Genomic DNA, 18,945 nt, shown 5'->3' with positions numbered 1-18,945 from the left:
TCGACAGGAACGTACTGAGGCGAAGATTTGAGAAGCCCGGGTTTTTCTAAAGGAGTAAATCGACGATGCCGCGACGTTTGGTGGCCGGCTGCATGGCGAACAGTAAGTAACGATCCATACCAGCGAAACCAGCCCGAAACGGGGCATGAGAAACAGTGAGGAAAACTCGGAAAATTCACCATTTTGCAAAAGATGGTTTTGGGAAAAAATTAGCATAACAGAATCCAAAGCCCCAGAACGGGATGTGCAAAACCGCAAACCGTTCCCGCTTCGCTTCACGGTGCTTGGGCTTTGGGGCGCAAGCAACAGCGCCTTCCAAGAACCGTTTGAGGGATGAATTTCCGCGCTCGGGCGAGTTGGTGGTTTGTGGTTTTGCGCTTGTACCCTTGTGTTTTGTTTGGCGCAAGGAAAAGGGCAAGGCACCGCGAAGGGTGCAGAGTCATCGGTCCGTCATCACCTTGCTGCGCGGTGCATTGGACAAGGGGGCTCATTTTTCATGCTTTCAATCTGTCTTTCAATGGTTGTGTAGCGTTCGTTTCGCTCGGAAGAAGGATGCATGCCGGAAAACCTCCTTGTTGTTCTTCAGCTCGCCCAGCATCTTAACGTTATCAGGAAGCGCTGTCTGTCTGGGGGAGAGATGCTCCTTTCTAGGACGAAAGAAAAAACATGTTTTCGCTGAAATGTACATTTCCAAGCATACGGTGAGCCTTCAATCGCCCGGTAGATTATGATGTTCCGGGTTTCGGGTTAGCAGTAAAGAAGGATAGTTTTTCTCCCCGGCAAAACAATTTGCATGATTTTATTTTTCACTCCGGTGTATCATCAGGTTGCAGGATATGTGCAAAAAGGTAGCTAATAAAAATATTCAATCATTGGTAGCCGTGGCTTGTTTTGTAGAGGTGAGACAACGATCTGATTGATATGTACACAATTAAATTGCACGTTTCGTTTACCCTATCGCATCGCGCATAAAGCATTATTTTGTTTACATATCTTTGGAGCTCAATTTATGCTTAATATGTTGTTTTCTTTTTTATGAAGTCTGTGTTTCTTGCAATGCATTTCAATTGTTTGGTCACATATTATGTCGATTGTTTCACTCTGTTTATGTAAAACTCTTTTGTTTTACAACTTCTATATTTTAACTCTTTTTGTCTTATTAAAAGTTATTTTAATGCACTGAATAGATAATAGCGATAATATTTTAATTCCGAGGCGAAAATGAAGACGCCTCTTTTAAACTTCTCCTTCTCAACGGAAATTCTCAGCTTGCCGACAAAGATTCTCTTCTAACTAATGCTAATCGTTAATAAAAAAAGCGGCTCAACAATTGTTTAGGGACATTTTATTGCCACGAAGCTTTTGATCACCACCGCCGGCATGATCGGTTAACACAAAGTTCCTCCAAAGAAGAAAGGGTTCCTCCGAAATCCTGAAGAACTATTCCCCCAAAGACCCGACCAAATAAGTTATCTCTAGTGTCGATCAAATAATGGGCACAGTTTGTATTCCTGTTCGCTTAATGCACCTAGAAAGAGAACCTTAAACTTTCCATGGAATCCCAGAATTTGATTTTATTAAAAACACCAGATGCTCGTAATCTGTTCCGGGTTGGCTTCCCATACGAACAAAAATTCTTCAAGGTGGGACACCATTTCTTTGGATCGATCGTCGCACACCTGCCCCGCCATGTAGGACAACGGGGAACGGGATCGTTAAAGTGGAACATTAGTTTTCACTCTCGAAGGAATGAAGAAACCGGCCGGTGGCATCCAATTTTGGGCAGCTGACCACACCGCACCTCCCGCCGGGTGTTAGTTTAATGTTTGCAGGGGTTTGCCCTTTTTTGTTCGACCTTTCCCGCTATGGAAATGTAAAGTGTTTCGATTTCGCCGATAAGGCTAGTGTCGTTGTGGAGTGGAATTAATTTCTTTTAATGTTTTGCACCGCGGGAAGTCTGCGCGAACTGGAATGCGTTATTTAATTGGACCGCCAGTTTTTGCTTGAAGGTTGATCTTCACCCTTTTTAATGACAGATACAGATTGCCTTTGATAATAAGTAAAACATCGATCTGGAACTCATATTTTCATAAACGCTTCTTCGTATATTTCTTTTTCCCCTCGCGCAGATACAAATGGTCGTATGAAATTAACACTTGGCACGTTCGTAAAACAGCATTCCATATTTCATGCGTCCGATTATAAAGGAAAATATTTAAGCTTAAAAATGAATCGTTAAAGTATGGGACAGTTGCCGGGTGGTCGATTGCGACTATTGTCCACCGGTGCCGCGAAAAGAGAGTCATGTTGGCGCTAAATCGTTTCTCACCATTTTCTTCTCGCTCCCATATGTCGGTGTAATTTATGCTAAGCTTAGGCTTTTAGTGCTTGCGCCCAAACTACACCGTTTGCGGCTTATCATTCGGTCCGAAGTTTGACTCGACTCTTCCATCGGGGTTGATCGTGGTGGTTAAGGTTGCGCATCGATTGTGACTGCGCATGAACGATTGCCAGCCGGTCCTCTTCTTGCCGCTTCGATGGCATCAATCAAAGTGAAACCTCACATGTCCACATCCCTAGGATCCGGTTGACATGCCGGCATGGTACCGGGAATGGACACGGTCGGCGAAGAGATGTATTTACGACTGACGCTTCTGAGCGGCTAGTGAGGCTGCCTTACAACTCCCACCCACTAGAAGGCGGATGTGCGAAGCAAGGTCTTTGTATGCTAGAATTTCATCGCCAGACACGACACAACTGCCGCCCGGTATGTGAGCAGCTTCTTGAGCTATTTGGCGCCAGAACGATGTCGCCGTAGCGGAGTTACTGGATGAAAGATCCGGTTCGGCTAGAGAAGATGGAAAATAGACATGAAAACGAAACCACCCAAACTCACCCTCCCCGTCTTGGAGGGAGGGGAGAAGGAGAGACAGATAGAGAAGCTGGTAGATCATCGATCGATTATGGTCGATCAACTTGGTGGTAGACCTGTTTGACGCCATATGAGTAGCATATGTCACCGAACTGGGTGCCGAGAGGGAACCGTGACAGACGTACAGACATACACAATGGAAGGGTTTTCATTCGTCATCTTTCAGCCACGATTCGGTTCATCTCGGTGCTTTCTCGCGGCAGCATCGGCAGCAGCAGACAGGCGTGTAATTATGATAAATATAAAAATTCAAATGAGCATATTTTAATGTTTACGACCCTTTTGGGACGTCGTAAAGATGGCTGACAAATGTGTGTCAACATGTTTGTTTATTGAGTTGTAGACCGTGTAGTAATTCTTTCGCCCAAGCGACACACAGTGCAAGTGTGATCGTTTGCGATCGGTTTTGTGGATCGGACTGGCCGCGCTGTATGTTCGTGCGTGAAGGAAATAGGTCTTGTGATTTATTTTATTGGAACTCGTCCACCTGCATGTACCACTAGCGATGGGTCCGCTACGTTTTTGTCACTATGTTGAAGGGAACAGCGTCTGGGTATGTTGTATGTGTGTTAAATCGCTCCCTGTCCCATAACTAATGTAGCATAAAATTTTATTACTATTTTCAAACCTACTCAAAATCACTTTTCGTGTTCTTTTGGCCAATGTTTGAATTAATGTGTAAAAGGCAAACGAGAAGCTGACATATTGGGAAGATGTTTGTTTATGTTTACGGACATACTAAGAGATTTGCTGGCTGATTTACTAAGCACATCGATGTGGAGGACAATGCATTTGAAATCAATTAACATTTGTGGAAAGAAGTTGGAAATAAGAAGCTATAAATAGAGCTGTGAATTTTTTTGAGGAGGGTTGATCTTGTCAATGAGGGTTGAGAAATTGCTAAGATGATCCTCGGCCATACTATTGAGGCTTCTCACAAATTCATTGCAAAGATGACTGGAAGGGCTTCAGAATAACTTCAGTACTCGAGGGGTCTCCAGATTGGGAGTGTAAAGTTGAGAGAAGATCTTGTAGCTTTTCATGAATTATCGGATGATGAGTGTCTTGACAAATGCCTTGCCATATTGGGAGCTTAGCTTGATAAATACACAAATAAACAACTAGTTTAGAAGACTTGAGTAGATGTTCGTGGAACGATGAATGCTATTTGAAGAATGGACCTGCCAGAACTAACTTACAGCATAATTTGATACATTGAATTCATTGGATCTTCACACGACAGGACCGGTCCAAAATCTCATCCGGATCAATCCTCCATAAGCAGGACTATCTTTCCGGTTATGGGTAAATAAAATCGAAGTAATCGAAACCAGAAATGGCCAGAGGTCCTCCGGCCTCTTGTGGTTGTTGTGCCGTTCAAGAAGATCCAGAATCATGCTAGCGTATCATTCTCGATCGACAACAGTGGTTTATAGCTTTCGACGCAAAGAAGTAGCACCAAAAGATGAAGAAAATAATTCAAAATTCAGCAGCACTATTAACGCCACCATTCCGAAAAGGTCTTATTGAAGAAGCTAATGAAAACGCTTCGATACATTCGCTTCGCCGAATTATGACGTCCCTGTTTAAGTGTCCAACATTTTATTACCTTCGCTTATCTATCAGCCACCGCCGGGCGCCCTGCGGTGTCCCTCGGTGGACCATACCCATCTCACGGGTACGCAATGAAACTCAATCTTTTAATTTTCTCCCGTATTAAAAGCGTTCGGCGAAGGACCTGTATAGAAGGATGCCATGTATTCCCAGCAGGTGGTGGCAGCGAGCACCATGGTGGTAATGTCGTCAAACAGAAAAAAAATACACGGAAATCCCGACCCACGGGACCCGACGGGTGGGCTCAGTTCGACAAAAGCGCGGGGTAGGGGGGCCCAATTTCGAACGTTGTCAAATAAATGGGAAAAATCAATAGCATACGGTCACATTTTGGACACATTTTTCGGTCCATTCTTCCATTGCCAAAAGAACTGGAACGGCTCCGAATCGGATTCCGATCCGACCGGCGTCTTCTTCTTGCTGGCACCAATAATTTAACGTCCAATTCGAAACCTCCATCATTCATTTGCATAATTGATTTTATCTTGTTTGCTCTCCCAAACCCGGTGTCCCTTGTTAAAGGCTGCGAGCTCCTCCAACATCCCTTCCACGGGGACGGAGTGGGATGATTTTATCATACGTCTTTTCCGTTCCAGCGCCAGTGCGCCCTATCGCTGCCACTTTACTTCTACATTCTGTCAACACTCACTGTTCGGCAACATTGACACACGCACACAAACGGGGTTGCGGAGGCGGTGGGGGTGGGGGGATGGTGGTGTGGCCATACGTTTGCGTTTGGCGAAAATCACAAATTGGGGAATTAAACGAGAATTTGTGGAATGTGCGTGTGCTTGTCTGCATTTTGTTTTTGTCTCGAATTGAATTCAAATCCATTTTCTTGCCAAATCGCAGCTTTCTTCCACAAGCACGCAAAAGGCACGCGTTGATCCATTTCGAACGCCATCCGAATGTGTTTGGGCGTATTGTATTGCTCACCCTACCAAAAACCACCCGGGATGGGTTAGTTCGGGGTCGTTAATGCTCGTGTTGTAATTTTTTACGATCCACGCCGGTGGAAATGGATGTAAATTCTGTCCCAAGGACGACCGGGTGCGTCCGTTCCCGACGTCTCCGGGATTCTAATTAGCAAGACGGGCCAGAGGGGAATGTTCGCGGTTCGCGGACATTAGATCGATGGTTGTGGCTGCCATCACATCCGGGTGTGATGTTACCGGGTTATTCGAACGGGAGGTGTTTGAACCCTTATTTACGGCCATCGCGACATAAATAGCAGCTTGATCTCAATCGAAGGTTGTGCCACAAAGATGCTGGGTGTGTTTATGTGCGATCCCGAGATAAGCAATGTAGATAAGTGCGAGATTAGACAGCAGCGGAAGGGTCGTAAAATTGTACAGCGAATTTAAAGCACGAAGATATGCTAAGCATTGTTTTGGTGGAAAGATATGCCGGTACGGTTTCGAGTTGAAACATAAACATTATTGTCATCAAGACTGCAGCTTTAACGTTATGAAAAGGAAAAGCAGGAAAAAAGTTTTGAAGAAGATGAATATCGTTTACCGATTGAATCATGTTGGCTGGAAATGACCTCTAAAGATTGTGCTACCCAAAATGAGAAGAACAAATTTATAAACATAATACACATAATAAACATAATAAACTAGCACTTGTTTTTCTGACAGATTCCTTGACTATCCTGCGATCATGACTAATTTTCATTTATTGCTCAGGAGCTTATAGCTTTTGGATCAAATTTTCCCAACGTACATTCGATTTTCTTTGGAGCCTTCGTTTTGGGCAGATGAGAAAGAAACCATAATCTTAGGACTTCTGAAATACATAATGGAGAATTGCTTTTACTACTCCGAAGCTTTTCAAACATCAAAAAGTTTATCAAGATAGTTAAACACCATCACTTCGTTGTGAATAAATTTGGAATAATTATTCTAAGGATAGAAAGCGTATTTAAGTATTCTTGATCAGATGGCAGACATTTATAAAACATTTAAATAATAATTTGTTTTCCAATAAGCCTCTCGGATAACTCCAATACGTTAATGAGGCGACGTTGAGTTGTAAAAACCCCCGACATAATTTCCCTAGTGACAAAAAACCATGACATGGCCGATGTATCCGTTTTTCTTCCTTTCCAAGACAGTGGATAATTTATTGTACATCTCACTTCAGCCAACCCGTATATCGTATAAGCTTCGGAACGGAAAGCTTAGATCTTTTTTTTTATTGTTCTTCCAAAGCACAAGAGAAATTGTCCACCACGGGACGTTATTTCCGGCCCGGGAAACATTCAGCACCGTCATCAAAACACCATCGGTACATGGGAATCCTTTTCGCCGTTGAACGGGATGACAGTGCGTAGTTTATTAGATTGTCACAGTTAGTTGGACTACCCTTTTTGTACAGCCCGCTTCCTTTTTTTGGTTCACGAAAATGGCACGTTCAGCATAAATCGCCCGTTTTTAACACTCGTTTTGAGTTTGAGAATTTTGGCTGTCGTTTAGCGGGAAGAAAACTCCTAAAGGGGATGACCGTTTGATTGAAATATGAACCACTGGCTCGCGTTGGGAAGGAAAATGACCCATTCGACATCCGTCTCACGCAAGAATCTTGATTCATTTCCATTTTTGCCAAACTTTCCGTTGATTCCATTCTGCTGTTTTCACTCGTTTCTTTCCTATTTATCAACCCATTTTCCGTTTTTTGGCAGGCCGTGTGATGTGCTTCGTTTCACTGCTGCCACTACTACTGCTGACCGGGACGGAAGTACGTGGACATGTTAGTGAACCAAGCAGCAGCAGCAACTCCGTGCGTACGGTAATGGATCTGATGGAGGTGATGCTGAATGGGAACATTCTGGATATGTTGAAAAACGGTGGCTTTGACTTCCGGGAACCGGCTCGCATCTTTCTGCCACCGAAGTTTTACTCCATCGTGCCGCTCGACCAGGGTCACATGAACCCAGACCAGATCCTTACGTACGACCAGCAACGGAAAGGCTCGGCCGGGCAGAGTCATGACTTCCCATCATCGGTAGCAATCGGTGGAAAAGCCATCCAGCAGCAGAAGCCATCTGGTGTGGCGGCCGGAGATAAACCTGCCGGCCGGGGTGTGGTGAGCGAGTCGACCGGCGGTACCAGGATCAACTTGATTTCGTATTCCGATGGCAAAGTGACGACAGCCGGCAGTGTCGGTAATGGTAGGCGACCTGCGGTGACCAATAAGGGAAGCGAAACATTAGAGAAAAATGTCGCTACAAATGGGCATGTGGGTGTGGTGCCGGCGATGGCGAGAACGAATTTTCAAGAACGAATCAACGGAAAGGAAATGACGCCAGCAAACGAGCAGCAGCAGCAGCAGCAGCAGCAGCGGTGGCAGCCATCCCTAACGACCTCGATAACGGATCAAACGGTGTCACAAAATGTCGGCCGCACACTTCCGACATCCGGTCGGCCCAACGGTGGTGGTGGAAGGTGAGTTTTTGCGGGCAGCGTGTGAAAAGGGAAAAAGAGAGGGAAGGGAAGGATGCTTTTTCATTTCTGTACGATTCTCCATGCCCGCCACACGACAGGTGAATGAAACGAAATCGGACCAACTGTTTCGGATTCATTTAAAGAGGTGAAAATAACACACCCAAAATGTCAGATGGAAAAAAACTCGTTTTAGACACTTATTTGTGGCGTTGGGAGCTTTCCGGAGTTGCGAAGGGAAAAATGAAAGGAAAACATTTGGGGTGGAAAATGGTGCGCTAAGTAATACCGATTTTCTTTTTCATTTTTAATTTCATTTCATGTACTTCCATCTTGCCCGGGGTAGCAGTACGACGGATCGGCTTCGTTCGGCACTGCCCGGTGAACCGGATGTCGATTATCCGATTTTGGGCAGCATACCAACGACTCAGTTCAGTTGTGATAAACGCCATCATGGTAAGTAATACCAACCCCAACTGCTGTTTTCTTGAGCATGTTTAACGTAGCTGTTTCGATGGAAGCTTCGGTGCCGAGTCCAGGATTAGAAAGATTGAAAAAACGCGTTTAGGGCCGGTTTTAGTGCTGTCAACCAATTAACTAAATTGTTCACAAAAGAATCCCAGATAAACACCCGCTCAACAATGGAAAGATAAATCAATCCTGTGAAATTATTTAAAGATATGTTTGCATCTCATTTGATTAGATTCTCTTCATTAGCAAATCCAGTTCAGCTACGGTTATAATCTTCGAACATTAATTATCCTCAAAAGGTTAGCGGGAGAGCTACAGCCACAAGATGAATACATTCTGTTGCTCCAGTTGACACCGCTGCTGATGTTATAAATGCTGGTCTACTTTTAGCGGTATCCATCATTATTAGTACCCCGAGCGATCGTGGAGACCGTGAACTCGCTACACGGGAACCGTACTGCAAGTGACTAAGCGTTGCTGCATAAATAAGATGTCACAAACAATGAGCTCGCACCGGTTGACACGGGCTTGGTGCGGTTGAAAAATATGCTCAAAACGCTAAATGAGAACTCAAAAAACAAGGGAGGGCGAGAAACTACCCAAAATCAAACTCGCAACCTCGAAACGTACGCAAACGAAACCGGATGATTTATTCACGAACGTTTTGTCTAGGTCAGTGGGATGCGCGCACATATTGTGCCTCGCAGGGCAAACAGAGACAAGAAATAGCAGTCACGACTTGCGATTAGATCTGTATCGATGCGTGGGTTTACGAAATTGCTACTGCTTCGCGTCAACTCCACTGGAGACGATCATTTGCCATCATTTGGTGTCTAAAATTGGGCGGGTGATATACGTATTCTTTACCAAGCTCAGCGCGAAAGATATTCCCGTCGCAGAACGCACAAAATTAGCATATGAAAAGGGCTCGAGGGCGCCTTTTGCGTTTGAAGAATCGAAATATGTTTTTTTTCTCTTCCTACCATTTTCACACCATTTTATTACGCTCTGTCTCCTTCCCTTTTGTTCAGGCTATTATGCAGACGTCGAGGCGCGCTGCCAAGTGTTCCGTGTGTGCGCCAACACCGACTCTACCGGGCGTGGATTTGCCTTCCTCTGTCCGAACGGGACGCTCTTCAACCAGCGCCATCTGGTGTGCGATTGGTACATGAATGTGCGGTGCGAGGAGAGCGAGAACTTTTATCACGTGAATGATAATATCGGTGGAACGCCAGCCGGACGGTCGATGGTGAGCGATGATCGGCAGGATATGATGAAGGTTGTCATGGCGATGGTTACCTACCCGATGCGTTCGCTGATGGACATGATGAACGGGGTTGGCGTTATTGAGGAGCGTGTCGGTGATGTGCAGCAGCGAACGGAGGAAGTTAAAATGCCCCCGCCTTCTAGACGAGACGATTACGTGACTCCCGGAACGGGTCTAGAACCACCGTTGAATCCGGGGCGAACGAGAATTACCGGAAGCGTTAACAATTTCAGTCCCGTAATGAACAATTTCGTGGCAGGTGTTAGTCCACCGGTTGCTACTCGCGCCGGTCAAAAAATGTCGAATACCTACCGACCTAAGCTAGACAATGTGTACGTGTCGAGCCTTGGAACATTGTCCACCGATCCGGATTCTGGATTCGATCCGCTAAGGTCTACGGTGCTTACCAAAACTGATGGGACTGTCGCACAACTGTCTGCAGTACCTCAGGCGGATACGTACAGAGCTGTAAATGTGGTGAGTATTGTAGTGTATTGAGTAGTTTGTATAGCTTATATAGGCGTTATCTGTGCCCCAAATTTATGATCACAAGGTTATTAAATTAAGTCCTAAGGAGGTGAGATGTTTATTTTAAGGTGGCAATTTAGATTTTCTGTTAATGATAGACGTTTAAATAAGTTGATATGAATCGTGCACAATAACTCTAGCTTAGATGCATTATTTTCTGGCCCAGGAGATAACTGAACTCTCTAGTAAATCAGCTATGATCTGTAGGATCATCAGATCTTTTGAGAAGCAATCGTAGAATAAAAACTATTTTAAAGTAACCAAGTATGTTACTTCAATCTCAAACTCCTTCAAAATGTAATTTGCAATTCTAGGCACTCTTCAGGACACTTGTATAAATTACGCGTGAAGGACTCGGTGTGGCCTAAATATTACAATGTTCCTTCATATTTACTACTACCTTCATAGCTCACAGTAGACCACTCATTCTTGTTCCTATGTTTGAGAGTTTCCAGAGGTTTATGTTAAAGTACTGAATGTGACTTAGATGGTCACAATTTCTTAATTTCTGTAGCTTAAACAATACCGTAATCGATAATCAACGAATCACTTTAGAGCAGAAAAAGCTTTTATCTTTCGGTATGCATTAAAAGCGTAACTGCTCTTGGAAAACGCTCCCAATACGTAGTAGCAATATTCTTTACGATAATGACACATTGTTTATGTGGTTACCAAAGTTTGAGAATGGATCGATAAACTTGTGCTGCTGTACCTTCCTCACAATACATTAGCTAGCACTGGGGGTTTTATGATTCCCGTTCGTTTTGACGGGTAACATCAATATAATGGTTCGTCTTAAGATATCCGAGCGATGTTCAAGCGCCGAACCTTCGCAAAACATTTTCCTTTCAACGTCGAAAGGCTACTAGATTATGATGTCCCTTAAAAACGTATCATTTGGTCGATCCCATCGCTCCAAATGCTCCACTGCTACGGGACACTTTTGGCCGTAGCTGGATTCCTTCCAGCTGTTGGATCGGCTACGACATTGCTGTGGTTTGTCACGCCAATGTGACGATGGTGGTTCATTATAAGCTGAAAGTTTAATTTATCACCCGAACGGAAGTTTTTGGTGAACAGTTTTAGTTTTCGGCACTTATTTGACTGGCACCGATCCGTATCATTGAAAGTTTACCGCTCAAGCGGGGCGGGGACCAGTTTAGAGCAGGAATGGGGAAAGATTCCTCCCGATAATCGACGGGCTCCTGCTGCGGAGCGATGAGAGATGATAATGAGCAAGGGCCAGCACGAATGGCGTAGCGTAAGCGTTTTTCACTTTCACTGTGACCGACCGCAGTGTCGATGTTTGGAATCGGTTGAGTAGAGCCCGGGGAAGGATTAGCTAGAACGTAAAGTGTAGGATAAGGGTGGTGTTTTTTTTTGCTTTTAGTAGTGTGAAATTTACATTCAACTTCAGGCCAGTAGTCGACCATTTTGTAAGCAGGCAGAAGGGGATGAAGAAGCTGCAGCACGTCAAGCATCATTGAGGAGTGCTTAATCGAGAGCTGTGTGGTGAAGGGACGGGGTTGGAATCAGCCGGCATGCGACGGTGAAGGATGTTTGCACAGTTTTGCAAACTAATTCCTAACAATAAAGCGTAAAAGGGAACCACTGCTGTAACTTGCCAACTTGTGCTTATCCCCGTCCGATGTTGGGTGAAATGTATGATTGAAACATTGTGCGCTTGGGTTCCTCGGAAGCAAGCACGCGCTCCCCATTCTCGGAGGCAGAGATGATTTACCGGATTTGTATGCGGTGGAAGTGTAGAAAAGTTGTGACCAAGCACATTTCGCAGAAGCATTAGTGGCAATATGTCCGTTCTGGAAAGCGCTCGAGGGAATACATGGGCTTGCGAGCTTGGTGAAATAATCTAATGCAATAAACAGAAGGAAACGGATTCAATTGGGTGTTTTCAGACGAGATTGTGAGAACAGTGGGAAACAAAATCTTTGTTTTTAAAACTGTTGTGCAGAGGTTGAGTGAATTACAAACATATTTTTAAAGAATTAATCACAATGTTATTATTTCTTTCTGTCTTTCTTTTTCTCTCAGAACCAACAAGGTTTTGGAAGGCCTGTAGTAGCCTCAGATATTCAACTGGTCAGAGCTGATTTGGTAAAAACATGGAACGACCAATCGAAAGCATCACCTCAACCGATAGCCCGATTGAAACTGGCCCCTGTATCGCAATTATTCTCCCAACAAACCGGTCCTTCTCAACTCAAGCTTCAACCGCAACACCAAACAACGCACAGTGCCTTCAAGCAAGGCGCAATCCTTCCCCCTACCGGCGTTCTTCCACCATCCAGCTTTTCACGCACAGTTTCCATTGGCGGCACCAGGAAGTATGCTGACCCATCTATACACCGGTTTGCTCCAGTGCGCACAGTACTTCCCATCCAGAAGGTGACCGTTGTACCGGAAAGCTCGTACCGAATGCAAACCAACTTCAACACACGGCTGGGAAACTTCAACCCGACGAATACTCCCTCGTACAGAACGACCCCGTTTGATCGGACCGGTTCCGTGCCGGTTCAGACAATGTATGTTCGATCGGGCGAGAACTTCCCTTCCGTAGTTCATCTTCAAACCTATGCACGGCCCGGTCATCAGCACACGAAGATGCAACAAGTTCCGACAGGGTATAATCGGGATATAAGTAATACACCTTCGCAACTACTTCGCCGAAACGATGTACTGCCGGTGATCCCCACATCGAGCCGCGTGAGCCCTCGAAGGCTAAAAACAACCACCGTGTTACAGGTGGTACCTTCGCTAAGTTTTTACCTGAACGATGCGGAGGAAAAGCGAGCTTTCGATGAAGCCGTCCGGCAGGGACTGTTTGACGAACGGAGACGCCGGGCCTACACATCGTACGATGTACCGCTGGGCAGTGTGGGACGACTCGGCTCGATGGCTTAGTGCACTAGCTAAGAGTTAATGTAATTTATTAGATGCTCGCCACGAGGGTGGGAGAGCAAAAGTAAAAAGACACGCGGTAGAAGACGGAGTGAAAAAAAGCTGACTTAAAATGCTGAACAATTCCGATGATGAGATTATGAGTAAGAATAAAGCGCAAAGGCAGAAAATAAAATAAAACATCCTCTCGAAAGTGGTTCATTTATTTCTGTGGAATTTTAACCAAGCAAACCGCAACAATGATTGTGTTGAAGTAAAATGAAAAAAAAAAACCCTGAACCCCGGTGGATTATTTCCGGTGCTTCTTTTCGATCGTGCTTTCCATCTTTTCGTGAACGTTGGCGGATTGTTGCAAGAAACGTAAATAAACGAAAGCGAACAGCCCGTATGCAACAGCCGTGCAATCGAATCGAGTTACGTTTTGCTTGATCATTTCTCTAATCTTATACCCAGGTACCGTGGTGTGTTGCTCTTCGGAGGTGTTTTGCCGGTGTGTGCACTGAAAGGTTTTCCTTCTTTTGCTTCAGGTGAGCGCTTTGTTGCGCCGTTTTTTTTTTTGCTTCGTGGAATTACATTTTTACCTCCCAGGGCAAGGAATTCAATCAGCATGATCAGCGAGTGAAGAGGAAATTTGATTCATCTTGTTACACGATCCAAACTCACTCGGTGGTGGGAGTTGAGTGAGGTATGTTTTAATGAGATTGTGCCATTTCTTCAGCAGCTCTGTGTCGTGCTGTGTTCGATGGAAATCAAAAAGGGTCATCGAGTGTGCTGGGCTTAAATAATGCATTCGTAGTAAAAGGGAAAAGGGGGGTTGAAAATGATTAAGCTATTGGTTTTTATGCCATTTTTGTATTTTACCCGAGCGCAAATGCGTACTCAATATGAAAGAAAATGGAGAAAATAAATTTAAAAATAGTTGATTTACAAATTGAACTTAATTGCAAACGCTTTAATTGAAGTAATTCCGAAATGATTGCATAAAAATTCAACTCGTTCGTTTCTATTCTTGAAGTTCCTCTTTAAGCTCACACATTTCCCTCCCGAAAAACGCATACGCAATCCTACTCTTAAAGTGTTTTAAAGTAATTTATTTAATGCTTTCATTCAGTGCTTTCGGTGCACATTTTCATCCAGCGAAAAGCTTTACGACAGCCACCCACCAAACGCGTCACACCTGCGGATAAAGCGTCGTAAATTCGTTGCAGTGACGCGTGTATTAAGCACACTGACTGCATAATGTCCAGCATCAACCCCAAAACACGCTAAGGCGCTAAGGGTGGGCAGACGAAGCCGAGCGAGACGAAGCGGATAGTGTAGTACGTACGTACAGCATGGTGACACTACGAGTACGGAGTACGTCGCACTATACATATTGCCGGTCGCTTTTCATTAAAATGTGTAGCGAGTTGCCTGTGACGCGCATCGGTCCGGATGGTTTTAATGGTTTGGGGTGACGATGACGATCGTTGATGCGCCGGGGTAGTGGGGCGACGCCACAGACACCGCACTAGAATGCAACGCAGTGTAAAGCGACCGTTTCACACTCCAACCCTGTTCCGGACATCCTTCCCGGTGATGCAATATGCTGACGGTGGCATTTCGGTCATTGATGGTTGCAAATCGAGGTGTTCGGGTTTTTCGGCATGGTAAATAGTAAAACCGTACTGTCCGCGCACTGGACCCGGGTCGGACCGGTCGTACGCGACTCGGGCCCCAAACCCCGAGGTCCGAATGCGAACGTCCGAATCCGGCATTTTTGGCATGTGCAAGACATGCGCTCTACTCGCCACACAGCGATTTATGTGGCATAGCCAGTGTACCTTGCGATGCGTTGAATCGATAACAAAGGTTCGTTGTAGTGCAAGCGATGCACTTCCGGTTGCAGGGCCCATACCGTGCAGGTTGATAAAACGCGAAGTTTTGTTCCACCATTGCAGCCACCCCTTTACGCTGAGCGCTTCATGAACGGTGAGTAACTCATTTCTCATTCCCTACCACAGGGCTTCGCATGCACTTCAGCGTTGGTGAGCTTTTTGTGAGTGAGAAGCTCTCCAAGCACGCTCACGCTTTTCCGAGTCCGCTTCCATCTCATCTCACCCGGGAGGGGAGACGGTTGTACAGCGAGATGAAAAGCTTCCGATGCTCATCGCACTCACACGGGCCAGGGCCGGCACGATTGGGATTGGAATCATCAATCACATGCACATAACAGGTAACTGGGGGAACTTCTCTGGTTCCTCACGCTCGCTCACTGCACTCCGCAGCGGATGCACAGGGAGAACGGAAGAACTTTTCACGCTTCCCGAGGTGGGGTGTGGGGTGAAAAAAATCTCAGATCTAACCGACCCAACAGTCCGAGAAAGTGGAATGCTTTCGACGTGGTGCTCAGTGTTTAACCTATCGCAGACGGTGATGCAACGGGCAGCGTTTATGATGCTCCCGGAATGAAATAAAATAAAAAAAACGACTTTACAGTAAGCTAAACCTACAGAGTGATTTTTTTTAATTGTATAAGTGAGTGTGTATGTGTTTGTAAAACGGGACGGGATATAAAATGAATACGTTTGTCACTCGATGGAATTAAAATGATTTTATCATGTTCCTCAATTCCTCGTGAGCTCGATTCAAACGTGTTTCGGTATCGATTAAACTTTTCTTCGGTTTTAGTGTAAAAAAATGGTGTACTTATCGCTCAAATCAGTTTAGATCAGTTAAGATCGGATTATTAATCGACTTTCGAAAGATGTGTTAATTTTTTTGCACAACTTTCAACCATCTTCCCGCAGTGTGGGATCGATAGGGACGACTTCACGGGCACGATAAGAAGCACCCTCGTGCACCGGGCACCGGGCGCCTCCATCGTTCTAAAAGCTACACGGCCCCTCACGTGCAGAACGGGTGGAATGCATTTTCAATTAACTCGCTCTCCAGCCAGCATCCTGCGAATGTGTGCTGCACCGATTACGCTGCTGTGCGTTAGTGTTCGTTTTGTTTCGCGTGTTAGTAAGAATGCAAACCGTTCTCGTGCGGGAACTCACTCGCGTCTCGTTCGCCGCTTCTGCCTGCCTGTACAAACGGTGCCAACGGTGTGTTGGTGCAAGCGGCTAAACGTGGTAGTGGTGGTGTTTTGGTGCAGTTTTTCTTCCCGCTTCACCAGAATGCACTAGACGGTCGGTCGGTCGGTCGGTCGGTGCATCGATTCACGTGTTCAAACGGGCACGCAACTGGACGTAAATGGGAGGTATGGCGTTGATGGTTAGGGTTGATGAAGCTATACGGAACAAAAAGCACGTGTCTGTAGTAGTGGTAGTAGTAGTAGCGGGTTAGGTTTTTTTTTTCTTTCGTCCTTGCACTACCGGCTTTGCCGGTTGCGTGATGGTGTGTGTGCGTGTGCCCCGAACGTCCTGTAAGATGCGTTTGAAATGCAGTGTCGCTGCTGTGGCTGTAAGTTGAGAGTGAGAAAGAGCTACAAATCAGTTAAATGTTCATCTTGTCATAGGGTGGTGAAAAGTGCAAAAAGAAGAAAAAAAACAACCCATGAGAGAACAAGGTAGGTAACGAACAAAATTACATCATGCCAAAAATGGGCAGAAAAAAGTGAAAACGAAAAAAGAAAAGTCACCAAATTGAAATCAATAGTCTGGTACGTGCGACATGCATAGAGATTTAGGTATGCAAAGTGATGCTTTTCCACGTACGAACTGTTCGCGTGAAACGTGATTGATGGTGAGACGATGAGTTGAGGCACTGGAGAATGGTTTGATTTTTTCGTCTGTTTGAACCAATTTTGCCTTATCGAGATTGATCTTTGTAGAGCTCTTTAGATTCGATGATTTCTCGATCACATATTTCCAGAATCCAAGATTCCACAATGCATAAATGAAGTTGTAGAAGTGTTACGAAGACTATATTGTAATTCTTTAGACCAATTTAAAAAAATATTATTTGAATCTTACTTTTTTATCTGTGTTTAAATTGTGTCGGTTTAAAAAAAAACAGAGCCACTCCAATCATTTCCATTTTGTCATTGGCTTCTCGATAAGCGCAGACAAACCAGACATTGAACCAGCCATTTGTTAATGGTCGATAACAGCTTGCAAACCAGCAGGATGGCAGTTATGTTATGATTAGCATTTTTTTGTTGCTTCCCTTTTTCGAAATGAGACATTGTCTCGTGTCTGGTACAGCGGCTAGACGGTGCTGAACCATCAAAGAACTGGAAACCGGACGACGTCTGATGAACTTTTGATAACTCGGCGAACCGGAATGGATTTTGTATTGCAATGTGCAGAGAGAAAGAGAGAGAGAGAGAGAAAGAAAGAGAGAGAGAAAGAGTGTGTGTGTGTATGAAAAAATGGATTGAAATATGTCTATTGTTTCTATCCGGCACAGGACTGACTTTGATCCGACAGGAATGAGAGAAACCGTAATTGAAAATCAAAAGTGAATGACCTTCATCGATGCGTGTCTCGCCTTCGTGGGTGTATGAAAGTGGAAACAAATAACCCAACAGTGAAACATGAACAATATTTGTGTTTTCTACTTACTGTTATGATTATTTATGTATAACTATTTTTTCCATTTATGGCACGAATGGTAGATATATTAGATATCACTTTCAGTATTGTCTATTTTTATGTTTTGTATTATCATTTTTGATCACTTTTCATTATTTGTCTTTGATTTTCTGTTGTTTTTGTTTGATTCTAGGTATGTTTGTTTTAATTATTTACCTACTTAAGGTTAAGTAAGAATGGTCCTTAGAAACTTAGCGTTCGGTTCTCATTAGTAAATAAGTAAATAAAAAGCTTATAATTAAGAGATTTTTAAGTCTCCAAGACTATACAGTACGTGTATAAAAGAACACTTTGTGTTTCGAATTCGTTTCGTATATAATGTGAATAGATAGATGGACGACTTTCTCATCCGCTAAAAGCTTCAACGGTTCAATTTTCCCACCGATGCCAGCCACACGATGTGCACGATTAAAACTCCATTCAATAAAGAGTGGAAGCTTTTTTAAACCCCCATTCTTTGCATGTCTGCGTGCATACGATTGTGTACGTGCGCTTATGTGCTGGTGCAAAGGTGATTGCAATCTCGCCCATCCACCGTTGCAGGTATTTAATTTCTGATTCGCCTATTTGATTTTACCCGATCCGCTTTTCTGCCGGTCATCGGAACAAAGCCGGGACCCCGCGCGTATGTGTTTGTGCGGCCGTTCAAAAGCTTGCGGTGTTAGTACCATCTGATACAACCGTACGCCAGCAAGTTGACCATTTTTGGGCAGTTCGATTACGTTTCCTAGCACTGAATGGAAAGGACGTGGTGTTGGTGAGGGGGGAAAAAGGGAGTGAATGGATGAAGTTTGCCGGTTGCAACTCTCAAAAGTGAGTAATTTTCCTCCATGCATGTGTTGTGCGTGTGTATTTGTCAGAGAAACAATTTGATGCAGTTACTACCAGTTATAAGAGGGATAAGACAAGACATGCGTGTACCGGCACATTTTGTACGTATGTATGGGTGTGCGTGTGCGTGTGGATGCATTTTTTCCCTTTCGCACTCTACGCACTCTACGCAAGTTGTATCGTACGCAAACTAGTTACGCGTAGAAATGGTTGGTATACGCACACGCGCACCTCCGAATGCAGCTTGCAGTTGGTGCTGGTTGCATTTTTGCATACGGTGCAGAAACAGGAGATCCGAATGAGGATGCGTACGCTAGAAAGGGATGTCAGAAGCGTGGGAAAATGAAGATTCTCATACCG

At 44.6% G+C, this 18,945-nt stretch overlaps 1 protein-coding gene across 1 annotated transcript; it reads left to right on the top strand.

The window, feature by feature from the left end:
* The first annotated feature begins 65 nt into the window (after window positions 1–65).
* LOC128304955 (uncharacterized) lies at window positions 66–13,177 on the top strand. The gene is made up of 5 exons (XM_053042205.1): window positions 66–102; window positions 7,230–7,992; window positions 8,339–8,445; window positions 9,492–10,204; window positions 12,308–13,177. The coding sequence occupies exons 1-5, from the start codon at window positions 66–68 to the stop codon at window positions 13,175–13,177; spliced, it is 2,490 nt and encodes an 829-aa protein (XP_052898165.1).
* The last annotated feature ends 5,768 nt before the right edge of the window (window positions 13,178–18,945 follow it).

This window comes from Anopheles moucheti, chromosome 3, assembly GCF_943734755.1.
Source record: "Anopheles moucheti chromosome 3, idAnoMoucSN_F20_07, whole genome shotgun sequence".
Taxonomy (NCBI): Eukaryota; Metazoa; Arthropoda; class Insecta; order Diptera; family Culicidae; genus Anopheles; species Anopheles moucheti.
The sequence above is the reverse complement of the archived record's forward strand: the minus strand, read 5'-3'. Positions and strand labels throughout refer to the sequence as shown.

What these genes read in the sequence shown, in the direction of transcription:
- LOC128304955 (XM_053042205.1), top strand. Translation starts at nt 66, where the DNA reads ATGCCGCGACGTTTGGTGGCCGGCTGCATGGCGAACA. An exon ending in GGCCGGCTGCATGGCGAACA is followed by an intron (nt 103 to 7,229) that starts GTAAGTAACGAT and finishes GTTTTTTGGCAG; the next exon opens with GCCGTGTGATGTGCTTCGTT. An exon ending in TTGTGATAAACGCCATCATG is followed by an intron (nt 8,446 to 9,491) that starts GTAAGTAATACC and finishes CCTTTTGTTCAG; the next exon opens with GCTATTATGCAGACGTCGAG.